The sequence below is a fragment of the Nymphaea colorata genome, chromosome 2 (assembly GCF_008831285.2).
Source record: "Nymphaea colorata isolate Beijing-Zhang1983 chromosome 2, ASM883128v2, whole genome shotgun sequence".
Classification (NCBI taxonomy): Eukaryota; Viridiplantae; Streptophyta; class Magnoliopsida; order Nymphaeales; family Nymphaeaceae; genus Nymphaea; species Nymphaea colorata.
Window position 1 is genome coordinate 23,004,877 of NC_045139.1, and position 19,790 is coordinate 23,024,666.

General features: G+C 39.3%; 2 protein-coding genes across 5 annotated transcripts; one reads left to right on the top strand and one right to left on the bottom strand.

Moving 5' to 3' along the window:
* The first annotated feature begins 1,107 nt into the window (after positions 1 to 1,107).
* On the top strand, positions 1,108 to 5,344 carry LOC116248726 (AIG2-like protein D). The gene is given in 6 exon segments (XM_031621676.2): positions 1,108 to 1,427; positions 2,505 to 2,577; positions 3,578 to 3,670; positions 4,572 to 4,655; positions 4,995 to 5,068; positions 5,070 to 5,344. Coding segments are annotated over 6 exon segments (501 nt in total). The 5' UTR covers positions 1,108 to 1,296; the 3' UTR covers positions 5,116 to 5,344.
* Positions 5,345 to 7,560: 2,216 nt separating this feature from the next.
* Positions 7,561 to 18,731, bottom strand: LOC116247281 (auxin response factor 19-like). Of its 4 annotated transcripts, XM_031619354.2 has the most exons (14): positions 18,216 to 18,731; positions 17,906 to 18,018; positions 14,694 to 14,792; positions 14,513 to 14,569; positions 13,472 to 13,627; positions 13,303 to 13,387; positions 13,062 to 13,152; positions 11,763 to 11,927; positions 11,391 to 11,513; positions 11,170 to 11,245; positions 10,955 to 11,093; positions 8,852 to 10,695; positions 8,582 to 8,772; positions 7,561 to 8,284 (listed from the first exon to the last, which is right to left on the bottom strand). In XM_031619354.2, the coding sequence occupies exons 1-14, from the start codon at positions 18,259 to 18,261 to the stop codon at positions 8,092 to 8,094; spliced, it is 3,378 nt and encodes a 1,125-aa protein (XP_031475214.1). In that variant the 5' UTR covers positions 18,262 to 18,731; the 3' UTR covers positions 7,561 to 8,091. The 4 variants fall into 4 exon arrangements, with proteins under 4 accessions (XP_031475214.1, XP_049932360.1, XP_031475215.1 ...); XM_050076403.1 differs by lacking the exons at positions 17,906 to 18,018; positions 18,216 to 18,731 and adding an exon at positions 15,948 to 16,240; XM_031619355.2 differs by lacking the exons at positions 17,906 to 18,018; positions 18,216 to 18,731 and having other exon boundaries at positions 14,698 to 14,786.
* Positions 18,732 to 19,790: the final 1,059 nt, after the last annotated feature.

The following is a 19,790-nucleotide window of genomic DNA, read 5'->3' on the forward strand; positions in this document are numbered from 1 at the left end:
ATTAGAGGCTAAATGAGTCTTAGGATGATGATCTTCTTGGTATTTGTCCTTCAATTCATCGGTTTTTTATAGGTTAGCTAAACACTTGGGATCGAAGGCGCACAAGTATATCCAAAACTTCAAATGTTTGTTATTTTTTGCAGAATTTGGCCACAATTCTCGAAGGGTTGGTTGAGAACCGTAACAGTTATGTATTTGTCTTAAAAATAGGTAGATTAATGAAACACTTTTTAAAGTGTCTAATCAATCCAATCAATACGTGATAGTAGGACAATGTTATCATTTCTAAACAGTCCCTTAGATTACGGGATTTTTTACTGCATATGGGATTTTTTACTGCATATGGCATTTTTTGTGACTCAAAAATTGAGCCAAAAAATGGACTTGAAACCTAATTTTTATCAAATCAACCATACATGACAAAAGTGGGCAAGAAATTGTCATTCTTCTAAAAGGAATGTAAGAAACTTTTTCCCTGTTTAAAAATCGTACAAAATCCTCCGTCTATTAACTCTTAAATTTTTGCAACTGTTTACTTCACATGATTATCCAAAAAATTGGTTTTACGTATTCTTTTATTAACTATTCTGATGCCAAATAACAAGCTATGGTGGCGCTCCCTTGACTAAAGGAAATTCAACAAAGAGTGATCCTCGCATAGTTGTTCAAGTGGATCACTTTCTATTTATCTGTAGGTTATTGTGAAATTTCAGCCTTTTGATTCATATTTTGTGTCAGAACTATATTAGTATACCATCCAGAGCATCTGCGATTCTGCGACAATTGCAGGTTTTTTTTTTCTTTAAGAATTTACAGTTGAAAGAAATTGAGAATCGATACCTGCTATATTTGGTAGTCGATTAGCAGCATGTGATGTGGGGGGATGACGTTGTGCTTTTTTTCAAAGCATTTCCAAGGCTAGAACAAACTTTTGACTGTATTGATCCGATGGGAACAATTAACAATCTCTCTTCTTCGTTCATGTACTTTTTCTTTTCTGCAACGTGGCTGCTGGAGATGAAGTTGATCTATCTCACTTTGTTGTTGATATGTACAATTTTATCTCACAAAATAGGCGGGCATAGCGATGATCATGCACAGGTTGTATGGAGCTTCCATAGATTCTTTTCTTTTCTTAACGAGCCAGCCATTTCTAAGCGATGGGAATCGATTATGTTCTGGTAAATAAACAACGCGAGAAAAACGCTTTTTTCAATGTTAAAATAAGCTTTTAAAGATATAAAATGAGTCGCAGACGTCGTGCCATTGGAGAGAGAGCGAGGGAGATAGATAGATATGGCCGTCTCTTCATCTCCGTCTTCTGCACTCCATAACGTGTTTGTATATGGCACCCTGCTTGCAGACGAAGTCGTGCATGTGCTGCTGAAGCGTGTGCCAGACTCTGCTCCTGCTATCCTCCCCAACTAGTGAGCGAATGAATCTTGCCTTTTCTTTTCTCTTTTCTTCGACAGTACGAACCTTCTTAGTTTCGTTTTTTTTTTTTTTTTTTTTTTTTGGGTTAACGCGACCATATCACCATCAACGATTTGGTTGTCCTTGATCATTTTTCCCCATGCCTTTCGAATTAAGCTTCTTTCTGTTAACGGGTGAAACTATCTTTTTTATGTTATGCACTGAATTTATGGACATCATGTTTCCGGATGTTGTTTTGCGCAAAATCCCATCGAAAGAATCGTACCATGAAGACCATGAAGAAGTTCTTGGATCGATTCTTTGGTAAGAACTTTTTTGTGCCGTAATTGTAGCTTTGTTCTTTGTTTTCCTGTAGAAATTTTTTCAATTGGATCTTTACTACCACTTTCTGCTTTCTTTGAGTTGTAAGTTTAGTCTATTTTCTTCTTTCGACTTTACAATCTCTGCTGAAAAGTGGGATAATCTTCTTTTCTGTTTTAATTTTCTGGATATCATGAATTCCTTTTCGGTTTTGCTGGAATTTTATATATTGAGAAAGAACATGTATCTACTTCTTAATGATGTGTTGGAGAATGGTGTAACACCATCTCCTTTGATTTTTTCCTTTTGGAATAAAATTCCATTAAAAATGTCCTCATGAGCCTACTTTGCATTCCGTCTTTAAGATATTCCTCCTTTGGAGGACATTCATTTATGAATGTTTTTCTTTTGAAACATGTAAGGTTCTTAAGCTTTTCCTCCAAAATCTTTTGCCTTGAACATGTTGATTCTTTTTTCTCCTTTGCGATCTTGATGTTTCTCTTACTCCTGAATTTTGACTTAGATTCACTTGTTTCTTTTCAACCTATAATTTTTGGCGTTCCATATTTTGATAGCTTTTGCGTTGCAATTTTATGTTTAGTGGTAACTCTGCTAGATTGAAGCTAGTCTGATTCATGTTTCAATTTCAGATAATTGTTGCTTTGCAGTGCAGCCTGCTCATTGCAATAAATTGCTGCAAACAATCCTTTGTGACTATTCCAGTCACATCTTTTTTAGGTTATTCTGCTGATATGAAATTTATATTACAGCCATAGGTATAGTATCAAGAATCGCGTTTATCCAGCTATTTTACCTGTTGATAAGATAGAGGTAATTGGAAAGGTACGTAGTAGAAGCTCTCCATCTATGAGCTAGAAACTCATAGCCCTTCAGTGTTTCTTACTGTTGTGAATTCACATAATAATCTTGAAGTTAGAGTACAATGATCTCCCTTAGCATGCACATATTTTTATTGGGATCTGAAGTGTCAACTGTCTACTGTGGTCTGAAGGTGGTACTTGTCTGAGGTTGAGCTATCTGATATCTTACAGGCTGTAAGCCCCACCATATTACATGTCTCGATTCTTTGGCAACTATTTTGATGGATAACCTGTTTGTCCACATAAAATGTGGTCTCAATTCAGATTCTGCAGCTTTATTTGTAGATTATCTTTCAAATTTCATGCCTTTCAATTGTGTTAAACATATAGAAGTCAGCTATGTCACATGGGTGCGGGTACGATACGGGTACGGGGACACGGCAATTTTCAAAATTTTTGCACATGCAGACATGACAAATTTTATACTCAAAAATGAAAAAATGAAAAAAAAAACATTAAACTAATAGTTCACTCTTACAATCTCCTAAGAAAGTTTGTTTTAGCACAAAAGTGCTGAGTATTTGAAAGGATTGTTCATGGAAATAATTGGATGCATCACAAAAAAATGATAAAATGAGAAAAAAATAAATTAATAACTTTTATTTTTTGGTGTGTCCCAGCTGTGTCCCGTGTCGGGATCCGTGGGCAGTCTAGCTGTGTCCGTGTGTCATAGGAAGTCAGGCATGGTTCGATGCTAGAAGAATATAGTACAGGATATTATGATGAATATCATTGATAAAGTGAAAAATGAATTTGTAAAGAAGAATATACTTAATGGTTTCGTGGGAGTTTCTCTAGCTGGATGAACTTTTTTGTTGTCTCGCTTGAGGATAATGAAGAATGCTGTCGGAATTGACAAAGGTTTTATGAAGGTTGCCAACATGACATGCTTAGGACAAATAGACATGGATGTCCTGGTTGCTTTAGTTAATCTAGCTTCCCTCAATTGTTGAACCATGCAGGTCCTTTTTGGGATTACAGATCCTGAGCTATGCATATTGGATGAATTTGAAGATTTTGAATATGAAAGGAACGTTGTTGAGGTGTCTTTGGTGGTAAGCTTTCCGATTCTACTTTTGTCATATACATTGGTTAGAAGTATGCAATTGGATGTTTTAATTGGCCTTGTTCTGAATGCTGATGGATGGGAATATGTACCATTGACTGAATTGTAAGCTAATCAAATTAGTTATTAGTTGGACCCCATTTTATGTAGAAAGTATCTCAGATTGGTTGAGGTGCATTGTATCTTCACTGATTGAGTTTCTCCTGGTAAGATAATGAAGTCGGTTAACTCATGTCAAGGCACTATGAATATCCTGTCTCAAAGCTTTCAAACCATCAAGTTATATTTTTTACTGTTAATGATTAGATCCTAGACCACACAGTTCTTATTGGCTGCATGCACACACACACACACACACAGAGGGAGAGAGATACGTGAACTGGTCATCAACTTACCAGCTGTAAAAACAAGATTGGATAACTTAAATTGTTTCACCAAGGAAGTAACCTATGTTCTGCACTAAATGATTTCAAATGAAGTATCAGCCATGTCCTATGCAGAGAGATAAATGTATGGATGTGAAATTTTTTGTACCTGCACTCGAAAATGATATGTGGAGTTTGAAGGTAAAAGTATTGATTGCACATAACTTAGAAGTATCAAAATTGCTGGAAGACATAATGCTTCAAACCCCATTAATAAGTCGAACATCTTTTGTTTTCACAGAACATGTTGACTTGGTAATATGTCTCTGTCCACGTGGATATGGCGAGTGTGTTTAGGGAACATGCCTTCAAGTAGCTTAACGTGAGTCGGTTCCTCTTGGTTCCTAAATTCATCTCGATGAATGAAGTCAAAAACTGTTCGCAGAGTATACCTGTAAATGTTTGGTTGACTGACCACTACTGTCCTTTTATGTTGATGATAAAAAGTAATGCATGCAATTGCAGGAAAGTTCTGAAATATTGCAGGCCTATGCTTATGTGTGGAGGAACAAATCAGATCCAGATTTATATGGAGATTGGGATTTAAAGGTAAATGCCCTTCTCTCTCTATCTATCTCTCTCTCCTTGTGACCACCAACCGGAATGTATAATTGTAAATGTGCTTAAGTGATATTCTTTCACTCTGCACCTGGTCATGCTTAATTAGTGATTGAAATGGAATCACTACAGTGCCAACACCTTCTAGTACTGATACGAGCAAACAAGGCCAAATGCTGTTGACCGCAATATTTGATTTTTCGTGTCTAGATATAATAGCGAATAAAGAACAGTGAAAGGCGTTATTTTCATCAGTCATATGATTGCCATGTGTTTGTGTCCGATCTGTACATTATGCGCTTTTCATTTCTTCATCATGCTATTTTGCAGGAGTGGAAGGAAAAACATATAGACAATTATCTTGTTATGACCTGTAGTTTTGCAGCTGAACTTGAGGAACCAGAATGCTAGGGTGGCTGCCTATGAGTGCTCCTTCCATCAGGGCTCATGATTCATGGAAGTGGTTTATGAAGTTAGTTTCAACTTCAAAAAGCTTCATATTGTTTGAGAAATTTAATTTATCACTCTAATTTGTATGTAGTTATCATCTTTGAGTGTTTGCTTTTCACATGCAAAACATGTCGAGTGGTTGGTTGACACCCTCAAAAACTGGCTAATTGTGAAAACCTGGTTTACCTGTTTGAATGACAAGGCAAAAACTACGTTTTCACTTTCTGAAACCTGGTTTTTCTTTGGATGACAAAAATTGAGTTTTTGAGGGTGCTTATAAAAAATAAGTTCAGTTGGATGTTTAACATCAATTATGTTGCAATTATAAGTATTATATATATGTGGGTGGGTGTGTGTGTGTGTGTGTAAGAGAGAGAGAGAGAGGGAGTGTGTATATATGTAATACATATATATTCAAATAAAATAGAGCGAAAGTATTCTTAAATGTAAGTTTCATTACATACAGTCACTGTTTAGTTGTATGAATCATTTATTTACAAGAAATAGATAGGGACAACATCAAAAGCCACGTAGTCCAAATTATGTAATAATGTAAAGTGCACCAATGTAAAGTATTGTAAATTTGTGTTTTCATTAAAAAATATGAAAAAAAAGAAAAACAAAAAAAAAGAAGAAGAAAGAACTAGGAAAAAGAACTAGGAAAAAATAATAAACTATCATTCTTATGGAAAATCAAGATGGAACATGTCCTACATAAACAGAGCAGAGTAACAAAAAGCAATCATACTTTAACTTAAAGTCATTGTCACAAAAAACACGTTTTTTTTTAAACTTGATAAATTAAATTTCAATTTAAACGCGTTTTTTTTTACTTTAAAAACGAAAAAAATACGTTTTTAATGGTTTTTTCACGTTTTTATGCTTTTTTTCATTTTTTCATGTTCTTTTAATGCCAAAAAGTTTTTTTTTTCATTTTCTATTTTTTATTTGTTTCAAATCTACTTATTTTTATGTTTTTGTTATTAGTTTCTTATTTATTTTATTTTTCCTCCATTTTTAGTTTTTTTTTTAAAAAAATTACCATATTATTTTCATTTTTTTTCGAGCTTGCTGTATTATACCTGAAAAACACCGTTTAAAACTCTGGAACGTCATTTGTAACTATGGTCCAAATGAACATAGAAAAAATGGAACGCAAGTATACCACCAAGCTTTTACATCTCCAACAAAAGAGCTTGTCACAAGAACTGATGAATGTTAGACTGGAAATCATCATAAATGTATTTATATTTTGCCAAAGCGTGATACATGATAACAACTGGTATATATCAAATAGGAAATCAGTTTGTTTCTTTTTTTAGGTTAATTTCCACCCAAAACTGTTTTGGATGAAAAACCTAGGGGTTACAGGTTTTTTGTCTTCATATGAACACACAGTTTTGTGAAAAGTGAGTTTTCATAAAGGACTGTTTTATGTCATCCAAACACCAAGAAAAAAATCTGGTTTTGCTTCCAAAACCAGGTTTTTAGGTTGCCAGCCGAAAGGCCTAAGGTAGGAGTGGGGTTGGGTACTGAAGCAGTGCTGATTCAAGTGAAGCGGACCCTGACTTGATTCATTTTATTTTTATTTTTACTTTGTTTATTTACTTTATTTGTTTTGGTTGGGACATGTTATTTAGTTTCTGCTTTGGATCCAAAAGATCCAAATCGTGTGGAAAACCCTATCAAGGGTACCTTGGGATGAAAATGAAGATTGATTGATTGTAACTAGCCATAATCCCTTTCTCCTTTACGTTCCTTTCCCTATTGTCTTCGTTTAGTTTGTTTCCCTATCAAGGGTACTCTAATAGTTTGCACTTCCGCAACTATTAGAGTGTGGAACTCTAAAAACTCTAATCGCTGCATCAGGTACCCAAACTCAGTAGTTGAACTAAGGTGATGTAGGTCCTTCTCATTTAACATCTAATTAGATTGGGTCCTGAAACTCAAATATGATTAATAATAGGTACAGTGTTTTCTTAACAGCCGTGTTACTCAGACATATGCTACTGTAGTTCAATCCCCGGGTTACTGACCAGCACGTGGTCATCTCATCAAACTAGTGAACTGAATCAAGATGGAGGCTTGGCAGGACATCAGCTGAGTCCAATGCATATGCTACTCTAGTTCAATTCCCGGTCCTATTCAGTAGTCAGATTGCCATGAATCCAGTCAATCATGACAATATAATGTAGACGTCAGCACAGAAGTTTTCTGATGGACCGATATATAGCTTGTTTGCAGTACCTTAGACAGTTGACAAAAGATGTTTACCGTGTGGACTACAGGATCATAAGTAGAAGCCATGATGTATTAACCACAAAAAATTGTCGTTCTTATCATTATTTACTTGCTAGTGATTGAGTATGCCGTAACGAATCATCAATGTAAAAAAAAAAAAAAAAAAAATACTGCACAATTTTTCATCATTTCACTAAGCAACAGCTTCCCAAACCCATGCCTGCACAATTTCTGGAAAGTATTCTTTTCATATGAAGTAGGTTACACCAGCGCACTGACAAAAGAAAAAACATCTACATTGTTTTTGTACATTTAGAGCCTCCAGTACAAGTTTGATAAGGGCTTCTAATTTTTGAGAAGTTGAAATATCAGAAGCCAATGCTTACAAGCATGGTACCTGAACAATCAGGTATATATCTACTGTGTTAAATCTGGCCTTGGTCCATCCTCACAAAATCGCACGTTGCATAATGGCAATTGCATTCTTGCAAACCAAGTATGAATCTTCTGCTCCAGTTGAGGATTAAGGCTTGGTATAGGTATGAACCTCTTGTGTGCTTTAATCTAATAACAGTAACATGTCATAGTATAAATTAATCCCCATGCATAAGTAGTGGAAAGGCATAAAGGATCCCCTAAAAGAAGTATATTAGGTTGTTTAAGATTCGAGAAGCCTCCAGTTCATATTTATGAGTGATCTCCCTGGTCCATATTGTAAAAAATTGAACTCCAAACTTTAGTGCTCAAATGATCCGGCAGAGGGGTTGCTGGAGTTTTGATCACATTGACCCCTCCATGCATGACCACCATCTGAACTACTACAGGCCTGATTCTGCAAGACGTTATTTGTAATCTCACCATCCAAGCTCATCTGTTGAACTTCTGTAGGTGATAGAATCCTGATGCATCGTACACAGTTCACAAATTCCCTGAGGCATATGACCAACACATCAGTTGCAGCTGGTGAGTGAAAAATATACTCAAGTTATTGATTAAGACCCATATAACTGGAGAAAGAACCGTCACTAGGGTAGTTAGGTTGTGTGATACATCAACGCAACTCATTAGTTGCCACTAACATTAGAGAAACTCCAATTGCAAACGTAATTGAACTTTAACCAAACTTCAAATGCAGGTTCTACCTGAAGACTCAGTGGGACTAGTTCCTACTGTTAACTAATTCATATTTGAAAAAGGAAGAAAGATGAAAGGATCATCAAACTTACTCCCAAGGATCATCACCAACGAGTAGGACATCATTTTCGTGATCCACATAGACCAGTTTCCAACCAGTACTTTGAGGATCCTCAAGCTGGCCTTCTATTCCAAACATTCGTGCAAGATCATGCTGGAGCTCCTCATATCCTTTGTAGCGACTAACATCTATGGATCTGCCTACTGCACCTCGCTTGTAAACCTTCAGAGCAAAAGAATCGAGTCAGCCATCATCAGCTCAAAATAATAGATATGTACATATTTTGTACTTAGAAACAAACCTTTGTGAATGTTCTCATTCTCTGATACTGTGGTTGAATCACCGACCCTCTGTTTAAGAAGTTGCCATCATTGATACTTGAATCCACAGAAACTCTTGAATTAAAAGCCATTGAAGGGACACCATATGGCTGGGAAACCACGGAGGATGACAATTCAGGTTGAATTTCCTTTGGGTTATTGAAATTATTCACAATGTTCCCCATTGAAATGTGGCTTTGAAAATCATTTGCAGAGGTCAAGCTTCTTGTAAGCAATGGATCAGGTGAAATAGGGACGCTTAATTGGTTATCAATGTTGATTCCGAACAGGACACCATTTCTAGGATCATTCTGCACGTCCCCAACGTCTGATGTATTTCTGAACATCATGGGTGAGAGGTTGTAGGAATTAGGCATAAAGTTCTGCTGAAGAGGCCCATCTGTCTGAGAAATGCAGACAGAAGTTCCAGAAGATGATGAGTCGAGGTAATCTATCTGCATGGGATTCGTGTGTATCTGAGAACTAACTTGGTTATGTGCCTTTGTGAGAGGCACTGATAGCTTGGCTTCAGTTCTTGGAAGTTCTTTGACCAAGTTGTTTCCATTTGACATAGCATCCAAGACACTGGGACTCAGAACGGTTGCCACAGGTTGCCCGATTTCCTCTAACAAACCAATACTTCGACTACTCTTTGTGATGGTTGACTGATTAGCTAAAGGAGCACTGTTTGTGGAAGGTGATGTAGAACAAGATGGCACATCATCTGTGACTACGGATGGTGTCCCATTGGCCATTACACTATTAGTAGACACTGACATAAAATTAGTTGCTGATGGCAGCGCCAATCCAGCCAAGTCCATCAACGGGCTTGGTTGCTGCTGAAATTTTTGCTGCAGAGGTTGTAAAGTTTGGACCCATGTCTGTGAGTTCTTTGCAGCATCCTGCTGTTGTTGCACCGGTGTCACTTGCTGGGTTTGCTGTTGAGCCATCAACTGCACTTGTGAAAGTTGTGGTGTGTCCAACAAAAGCTGCCTTTGTTGCTCAAGCAACTGGGTTGTTTGAGACTGTGTGACAGTAGATTGTGACATCAGCGACTGTTGCTGAAGTTTTTGCAATAATTGCAACTGAATCTGTTGTTCCGACTGCTGCAACTGCTGCATGTGTTGTGGTAGTTGCTGGACGGCTTGGTGGGTCAGTGCCTGTTGTTGCAAAAGGATGGTTTGGACGGGGATCCTGTTTTGCTGCTGGCTCTGAACATTTATTTGTTGAACTGGCTGCTGCTGCTGCTGGTTTTGCATTATACTAGGTATCCCCTGGGACTGCAGAAGCAACTGTTGCTGTTGCAGGTGACTTGGAGACAGGAGTTGAGATTGTAGAAGTTGTGTTTGGGCTGGAGTCTGCATAAAAGCTTGGCTAGCCAAACATTGTTGCTTCTGCTGCTGCTGTTGATTAATTTCATCTATTTGCTGCAGTTGCTGCTGAGGACGATTTACTGCCCCAGGCTGGCTTACTGTGGGTGGTAGCTTCTGCAATTGATCAACCTGTTGTGGTTGCTGCAGCTTTGGAGGGTTGAGCTGGAAATTGTTCTGCTGCAACATCTGGGATTGCAAGCCCAGTTGTCTTGACACATCAGCTGTGTTCCCAAGGCCTTGTAGTAGGGGTGAAAATGGTGATGCTAATTGCCGTAAGTAGTCAGGCTGGAGGGCCATATTTGGAAGGTGCGAGTTTTGCTGCATGCTCATCCACTGAACCAGGCTTAAGCCAGGGATGATGGAATTCTGAGTTTGAGAATCCTTTATGCAAATTTCCTCATTCAGCCATGGCATAGTTCTTTTAAGAAGGCTCTCCATATCAGACTCGTCATCTGCAGAAGCAGTTCTACAGAAGTTTGGTTAGTCATATCATTTCCCCTTCTACTAAGATATCTACCCTCTCTTATATATGCTGGCTCCTGTGGTCCAGCAAATAAGAACAAGTACTTCAGTGTTTGGGAGTTTGAAAACTCAGTCCGGATGTGGCTCCAAAAAATCACACTTGAAGGCCTAGAATGACTGATCATCATGTCCATGAAATATATTGAAGTACATCCAAGATACATAGATCGTAGCTTCTTCATGACGTACCTGGCATGCCTGGTTGTCTAGGACGCTTTGATCTGAAAAATGGAGGTGGACAAATGAAGAAAGGAGCAGCAACAGGTTCAATTTCCCAAATTGAAACCCGAGTACGCCTTTCACCTGCAGCTGACTCATCCCAGGCGACCTGATTCAATAAGTAAAATGTTAACAAAATAACAGGAAATAATATTCAAACATGGGCATGTCTTCCACCATCTTACCTGCAGGTTTCGCCATTGTGAATTTTTCCACCGAACAGGGTCTATATCGCTGATACCAGTAATAGTGCCCATGTATCTGTGTGACAAGAGTAGTTGCATCATACACTAAAAATTATGGAACATGAGTTGCGGCCTATTCTTGTGATAATCAGGAAAATTCAGTAGCATAAATTTGAGATAAAAGTCTGGAGAATTCGGTAATAATAATAAAATCTGATTACCTCCGTGTCCCAGATTCTTCAGTTTCAAACATCATTCGGAAGCGCATACCCAGAGAGAGTTGATTAGTGTACACTGCCTTGTTGTACTTGGCTAACGGAATAACAAACTCTGAAGGGCTTGCCCTGTAAGCATAAAGCGTTCAGCATCTAGATTCTCACTAAATGAAAGCAATATATACCTAGGGTGGAGAAAAATTGGAACAATGATAGGCATGCATTGATAAAAAAATGTGAAGAATTTGGCCATAAAATTAGAGGAAGCATGATACAAAATTAACTACATCGAGGAAAATTAGAAGAGATGCTAATCTGTGACACCTAAATTTCACTGTACAAGCCAATATGGGAAACACACACCACCTGGTAACTAACCTGGGGTTGTAGAACACAGTGAAAGGACTACTGTTCGCAGCAGCATGAGCTGCAGCAGCAAGAATTCCAATGTGCATGCTGTCACTCGACAAAACTGATGAGGATATGTTTGTGGGCTGCCTATTAGCCCTCCTTATACCCAAGAGAAGCTGTGATTTCTCATCCCTGCTCATCACCAGAAAAGTGAAAACGTCAACTCTGGCAGTGACTGAATAGCAAAGAACCAACATCACGCTATCGTTTTCCAACTTGTTTAGGAAGTGAAGTATGGTTTGATTTTTTTGTGAATTCAGGTGGAACTAACCTGAAAAAATTTCCATATGAAGACATTTGGACACATTTGCAGCAGAAAGGAGCTTCTTGAAATTAATGTTAGTTGAGCTACTTTCTTCTTCGATAACCCAAGTCACACAGATGTAAAAAAGATGGTGTCGCACCCAAGTCAGACACGAGTACGGGTGTGCCCCCACAAGGCACCCGACTCTGCTGACCGACCGGCCCTTTTTTCTCTTGTTTTTCTTTCCTTTTTTTTCATTTTCTCTCTTCCTTTTTCCCATTCTTTCTATCATCCTCAACTTTTCCCTCTTATTTCTCTCTTTCCATTTTTCCCTCTCTTCTCTCTCTCTCTCTTTTCTATGGAAGAGTCCTTTTCAAACGATCAGAAACTTGAAGTCTTTTTTAAAGACATCAGACTTTATTGGTCTACGTTTTAATTTTTTAATGAAGGTTAAAAGTCTGCTTATCCTTTTTAAACAACTAAGAGTGTTGACTACCTTCCTTTAAGGAGGACGACCAGGCCTCATCATTCTATTATTTTATTTAATATCTGTATATGAGGTTAAGGTAACCAGTAACCAAGACAAAAATATATAGAGAGATAAATAAAATTACTTACATAACAGATTATATATATATATATATATATATGCAATCGCCGCAGCCACACCCAATGTGATATAGTCGACAACTTGTATATGACATCTTGCACCCATGTGATATAGTCGATAACTTGTATATGACTTCCACCCAAGCTGCTCAGGAAGAACGATTGCCAGGTCTCTTTCATTCTAACTTCAGCAAATGGGAAAGCTGTAGCTAACGCTACTAGAAGAAGATCAAGGGTGGGTATTCATTCAAGTTCTATTTACCGGGTTATCCGACTTGCAAACTTTGAGAATTAAGAGACTTGAAGGTTCTCCTATTTCATGGTCTTTTGCCAAAAGAAAAAAAAAAAAAAAAAAGGTTTTAGGGCATCAAGTTCCGATTCCTCACTTAGAAAGGATACGTCGTTGATCATACCTTATAAATAAAACAGAATCACCAGCAAGGAGCCTCTTGCCACTAACGAACAAGCTCCACCCGGTTGTCAGAAGATGGCGTTTTGGTTGACCTGCAGAAAGAAGCAAAATAAAATTCTTTAGGCACAGACGCTTTAAAACATCAACCGATATGAAACGGTATCCAGAGCCACAAAATATCAGTATCATAATGGATCGTGTCTGAACACTTCGTCAATAGAGAAACCAACTTAAGAACTTACCCCTGTAGATGTGGCGAAACGTCCAAGAGTTATCATGCAAATCTCTCGCGACAAGCTCCTGTGCAGGTGGTTGCATTGCGTAATCCTGACTCCAGAAGAAGTTATGAGTGAAGATAAAAAGTCTACTAGTCAACTAATCAAAAAACAATAGGTCCATATATTCACTTACAAGAGGGGGAAAGATCTTTTCTGCTGCACGACGGGGAACAGAAAATCCACCATGTGTGCTTGTATCACTTGCTGTCAGAGTCTTACAGAAGAACTCAGTCTGTGGCTTGTTTTGCTTGAGTGCCAAATCAGACGCCAATAATGCCTCCTTGTCATACTGGTATATGAAAAATCAAGTCCTAAGGTGAGGAAACGAAGAATCAAGCTGTGGACTGTCAGACACAGAGGACAGTGTTTAAGTGTGAAAAAAAATGAAAGCCAGACAGCATAACAAACCACTGCAATGGATTTTATTTTCATTGGCTTAACCTATGCAAAAGACCATGACGACTATGAGTAACTTCTTTTATGCTTTGGTAAGCATTCTTTACATGTTACAATACAAATGAAAGGAAATTTGTGCGCAGTGGTGTGTGTGTGCACGCATGCACTGACGTTTACCTAGCTAATTTATTACCATCCGTAGGTCATAAAGTAAGTATGTCAACGCACCTCTGCAATCAACCTCATGTTAACATGATACTTGCGGAAAAGGGAAGGTCGATATGTTCTAGTGTACTAATGAGCTCATAAACGTCCTGTTTGATATTAAGAGTGCCCATTATAAGACAGACAGTAAGTTCTTCCCCTGGCCTCTGCAACCAACCTCCAAACAATGAACCTCATGTTTAACAGGATAACTTGCTGACGCAAAAGGCAAGTGGAAGGTTGACAAGGTTGACATATCCTCGTGTCCTAACAAGGCTAAAAAACATACCGCTCAATGTTAAGAGTTCCAGTTACAAGGATACATTCTAGGATCTTACGCCCATTTCACTTTAATAGCTAACGTGTCTTTGCTAATATGTACACCATTTTTTTCTGTCTAGACTCTAGACTTATTTCTACTTCATATTCCTTTTCAAAACTAACACGTCACATCATAATAAAGAGAAGTATTACTTCAATATAATATGATGCATTCTTCAAATGACAGAGCCAGGCAAACAATATCTAACCCTTTCGCTAGTATTCCATGCAAAACAAGTAGGAAGGTGCTCACTGTATTGACAGGCTGCAAGGTCATCTGAGCATAGACTTCATCCGTTTCTGCATCAGCCTGGTGAAAAGGAAACATAAGGAAAACAAAACCTCGCCAAGAGAACTATAAGCCATTTCTATAAAAGCCTGTGGCTTTCGAAAATTATAGATTTGCAAAGGAAGCCAAAATTTAAATGGAATACATGCAGTGTCACATTATGAAGCAGGCAAATCAACTTTGTTGGAAGATTTGGATAGTTAGGTATCTGGGGTTCGCTGCCCTTCTGCATAGAAGCTGCAACCTGAAAATTGTAAAAGGAAAATATCAGGGACTTGCAAAGCGTAAGATCTCCAAGAATAACAGGGAAACAGCAAGTATCATTAGCTTATGGCTACGAAAAGTGAAGGTTGAAGAGTGAAGATCTAGGGGCGTTCATTAAGAAAACAACGGAAGAACCAATTGTCTGACGAAGAACGCCAATATACAAAATCTTTTTTTACTCCTCTAGCCACAAATTATCACATTCTCCCATATCAGAAACAGGCGCAAGGTAACAGAGCGTAACCTCTCTACCCACCTAATAAAACCATACTAGGCATAACCGATTTGGATCATTGTGGATCCACCTTGGATTTACTTGGCAAGAATGAGCTCATTAACTGACCAGCCATCGTTGGAAAATTTCTTCACAAACATATTATTGGCCTCAAATGCTTCTCATCATGCACTAGGACAAAGCAGGTCCTTAAGTATTAAGCACAAAGTATTGCAGATGACGGGATATCACGAAATTAAACGGTAAGTCCTTTCTCTCATTTTTAAATTTTACTTCTATTCAAGATTGACATAGTCCGATGGCACTACTTGATCGATGTTTGAATAGATAACAAATTTAAATGCTAGCATCTTCATGTAAAATTGCTATCATTGCGGATGTGCCCAATCTTCATGTTTCTTAAACTTTCACGATTACAGATTGGTGGTGAAGCTGTTATGAATGAAAAGCCAGCTATCGCCCTTTCTCCATGCATATGTATATCTATCTATGTGTGTCAGCGGATGTGTGTGGCCAACTAACAGTAGTAAAGCAAGCCAGGCGCGCTTATCCAATCTCAGCCATGCTGGCCATTTTCTGCGTATAAAACTTTAAATTTCATGACGATAAAATCTAATCGAAAGAGCACAAAGGATATCTCAGCCATGCTGGCCATTTTCTGTGTATAAAACTTTAAATTTCATGACGATAAAATCTAATCGAAAGAGCATAAAGGATTTTTTTTCAAAAAGTAGCAGATTAATACAAACTCAAGTTTAAAAGAACAATTTTTTGTTTTTTTTTTTTTAAAAAAAAGAGAACCACAATATCTTTTTAGATCCTCTTCAAAGACCAAAAAAAAGGAACACAAGACTCAAAGAGAGAAAAAAAAAAGAAAGAAAAAGTGATACGCGTCACTACATCTGATCCCAGCCGCTGCACCGAATATCTGAAACACAGGAGGCAGCATAGCAATGGCGCACAGATTAAGTTTCCCCTGACCGCATTCCAGCATCCCCACTGCTTCCGCACTTCAATGCCGTGCGATGCTCCGACCCTGCAACTGCACAAGCTTGTTTTTATGGGCTAAATCAAGCCTCCCCACGGACACGCGGCCGGCGCTTCAGCACGGAAACCGGAAACCTATTGTGTACTGCCCCACCGCGTTGCACCCCAAAAACAAACCCCCACGCTTTGATGCTCCACCGTGGTGGATGGGATCAAGGGTTTCGCGCAGTATGATGCGTATTTAGACCTCTCATAATAAAGCGTAGCTTGACCGACTTAAAAAAAAAAAAAATTGCTACTGTAGCTTGAAAATTGCTAACATTGAAGTATTATTTATAACCAAAATCAAGAACACTACTGTAGCTCCGCACATACTTCCATGTATGGCCAGCCTCTCATTTTGTTTTTGCTTTTTTTTTTCTTTTTTCAACCAAAACCTCTGAATCATAGTATTTTAATGGAAAAGCAAAGTCTTCATTTTGAATAAGCCGCTGCCCAGTTTGTTTTAGACAAAGAGGGATGCCCGCCGATCGAGCATATCGACGAAGTCATGAGCTTTTGGGCTTCTGGTTCGGGTAATGCAAAAGAAGAGTTGCGAAAGACAACCATGGATCGATCGAGTCCACGTCGGGTCTCCCTGACTCTGCAGATACAGTCACCTCCCATGCATCGCAAAAGGAAAAAAAAAGAAGGAAGGCAATTTTAAGGAACCACTAATGAGGGGGGTGGCGGGATGGGGAAGAGAAACGGCAAGCCATGCATCATTCATCGGGAGGGGGACCATGGGCACTTTGGTCATTTTATCGCGCACCCCTAAATTAATCTTCTTCCCCGGCACGTCCCTTTCCTTTGTACAAGTTGAAGAAAGGGGAAGGGGCCGGGTGTCGACCACCCGACGTGGTCCAAGAAAGGCGTAACGAACCCGCGGCGCAGCCAGGATTGGCCGGAAAACCCCCAAAAAAAAAAAGTGGTTGTTTCCAAAAAGGGCAAGAATGATCGGGAACGTTCCACAAATAGAGGGGCAAACCCCTCCATTACTCCCCAAAGGGCAATTCGGTCAACCGCGGAAAAGCCAGAAGAGAAAGCCTTCCACGTCGGCCCCTGAGGAGGGACGAAGACGTCATTTTCCTAGACGACTGGCCCACTGAGGGGACACCGAATGCCATTAAACCCCCCATAATGGAAGGCTTCAGAGGCGTTTTGAATCATTAATCCTACTTAATCAACTCTTAATCATAGTAGCTGCCGTTCTTACCCTTAAGAAAGCTTTAAATGACCAGTGAAACCCGTGGACTTCGACTGGAGCGAAAAGCACCTCCTTTTTTCGCAACCTGATGACTCCGTCCCTTTAGACCACCCACTGTGAACTGAACGACCATAGAATAGTTACAGTTCTCGCCAATATTACGATGCTTTTTTGTTAAGCTCTTCAGTTTTTCCGGAAAGAAAAGTCCGTGGAAATATGTAAAAATATATATATAAACAAAACTATACGACAACAGGAAAGAACAGAACAAAATCTGCTTAATTTGGTGTAAAACAATGAAGTTTTCAAAATAAGGATCGTGTTTTTCCCGAGCATTTAGCGAAAAAAAAAAAATCCAAAACTTAGAAACAAAAGGCCGGTGCTTGTAAAACCAAGTGGTGAACACGCAGAATGCTGCAGAGAAACGAGGGAAGAAGACGACGCGGGGAAGCTACAAAGTGAGGGTCCCAGTCAAGCTCGAGGCGAAAGAGAGGAAGGACGACTCATCTTGTCAGCTAGGTGAAAATAAAGATGTAATTAACGGGTTAAAAACAATGTCGGGGGAGTGGTGGAAGATGAAGGTTGTTGAAAGGAAAGAGAAGGGGCAGAAGAAGGGTGTGATCACCTGCTCGCTGTGGCCCTGTGGGAAGTAAACGACGAGGCTGCCCACCGGCGGCAGCAACACCAGCGGGCCGGCGCAGGCATGCCACAGCTCGGGGTTGATGCTCTTCCGCTCCCCTACTCCATCACATGACACGTGTCAGCCATCCATTCGCTTCGATCGCCGGCAGCGCCGCCGCTTAGAGTTCCATCCCGTCGGCGTCGCCTCTCCGGCAATCGAAGGGAAAAAAAAAAACGGCGGGGAAAAAACCGAACAGGAAATCAGAAAGAAAGAAACGTTTGCCTCCCTCCCTCTCTCTCTCTCTCTCACTCACCTTCGACGGGATTAGCTGGTGCGGCGGCGTTGGCCGACGCCTTCATTGCACCGGACTATTGGCCACGCCCTCCCGCCAGTCAAGCGAGCGGTCTCCCTCTCATTCTTCGGAACGCCGGATCCCCCAATTCCCGGCCGAGCGGAAAAGGCGAACTAGAAAACAAATAAAAAATAAAAACTAGAAGAAAATCTCCAGGCGTCCGAAGTTCCGGCCGCTTGACGTAGTAGAGCAGCGGAAGGCAGGAACATGCCCCTCCGTCCTGGCAAAGAACACCTCGAGATTGGGCACGTTCCAACGCGATAGCATAAGGACTTCCAAAAGCTCGCCGGAAATTTTTCTTCTTTCAGTGGGAGAGGGGAAAAGGAGAAGATTGTGGCCGGAAAGGTCGCCGGCAAATGGGGGTGGAAGAGAGAGAGAGAGAGAGAGGGGCGGGTTTTAGTAGCCGACAAGGGAGGGGAAGGAGGGCAGAGGTTGCTCTCTTGTATTCGGACCAGAGAGGCTCATCTTTGCCGTTAACCAAGCCAACAACCCAACATCCTTCCCTTTTTTACTTCCCCAACTCTTTTGTCCCCAACAATTTTCGCTTTTCCTTTGTCTCTGGGTTTGGCCCCTTAACCATGGTTAATTACTGTTCTTCTTTCCATCCCTTCCTCATTTTCCCCTTTCTTTTCTAAAACTTTATTTTGATATATAAAAATAGCTTCTTTGTCGAAATTGATCGAATGGGCAGCGCAGCGGTAAAAGCATTTTGCTTTTTGTGTCCGCCTTTTTGTGAAAAAGACTGGGACACTGACCACCCCCTTTTAAGTCAAAGACGGCTCGAATGGCGAGGAGGACAAATTTGGGGTTTGACCTTTTTATTCAAAAAAAAAAAAAAAAAAAAAAAACGGCGTTTATAATCAACTTCCCCTTTTATATCTCCATTTCACCGACGCTGCCTCATTATTGAACTCTTGACCGTCGTATCGAGTCATTTTCAATTTACCGCAGTTAACTTCGGTTAAAATAGTAAACTAAATGTTAGAAGTTAGTGCTTCAACTAAGTTTACCTCTTTACATGTGGTCCACGTGGTTGCTTGCTATATTTGATAAAAAAGGCATCTTTAAATTGCTATAATCCAAGTGAAAATCCGATATTTTATTTAACACATCAAAAATTTGATCATCTAACGAGGAAAGATAAAACATATGTCAAAAAATAAAATGACATTGGCAGCACATGCACGTTACCCGCAACTGTTTTTGGGTGCAAAGCCGAGTTTAAGAAGCACAATGTGGGAAAAACTTTTCAAATATCGACACTTAAAAGGAATAAGCAAGTTTGCAGGAGGAGTAATTTGTGAATTAGGTCCTTTGATCTGGACGAATAACTCATACACAAAGTCATGCAACTTAGAAATTGATCTTACCAATGCAAATATGCAGTCATTATTTTGTTTTTTATTATGATATTACCGGTAGTCAAATTCTTAAAAAGAAATGACAAATTGAACCTACCAATATTTAACGATATATATATATATGTTAAATAACGTTCGTTTTCAGGGTTCATTCTGGTTGATCTTACGTTCTGAA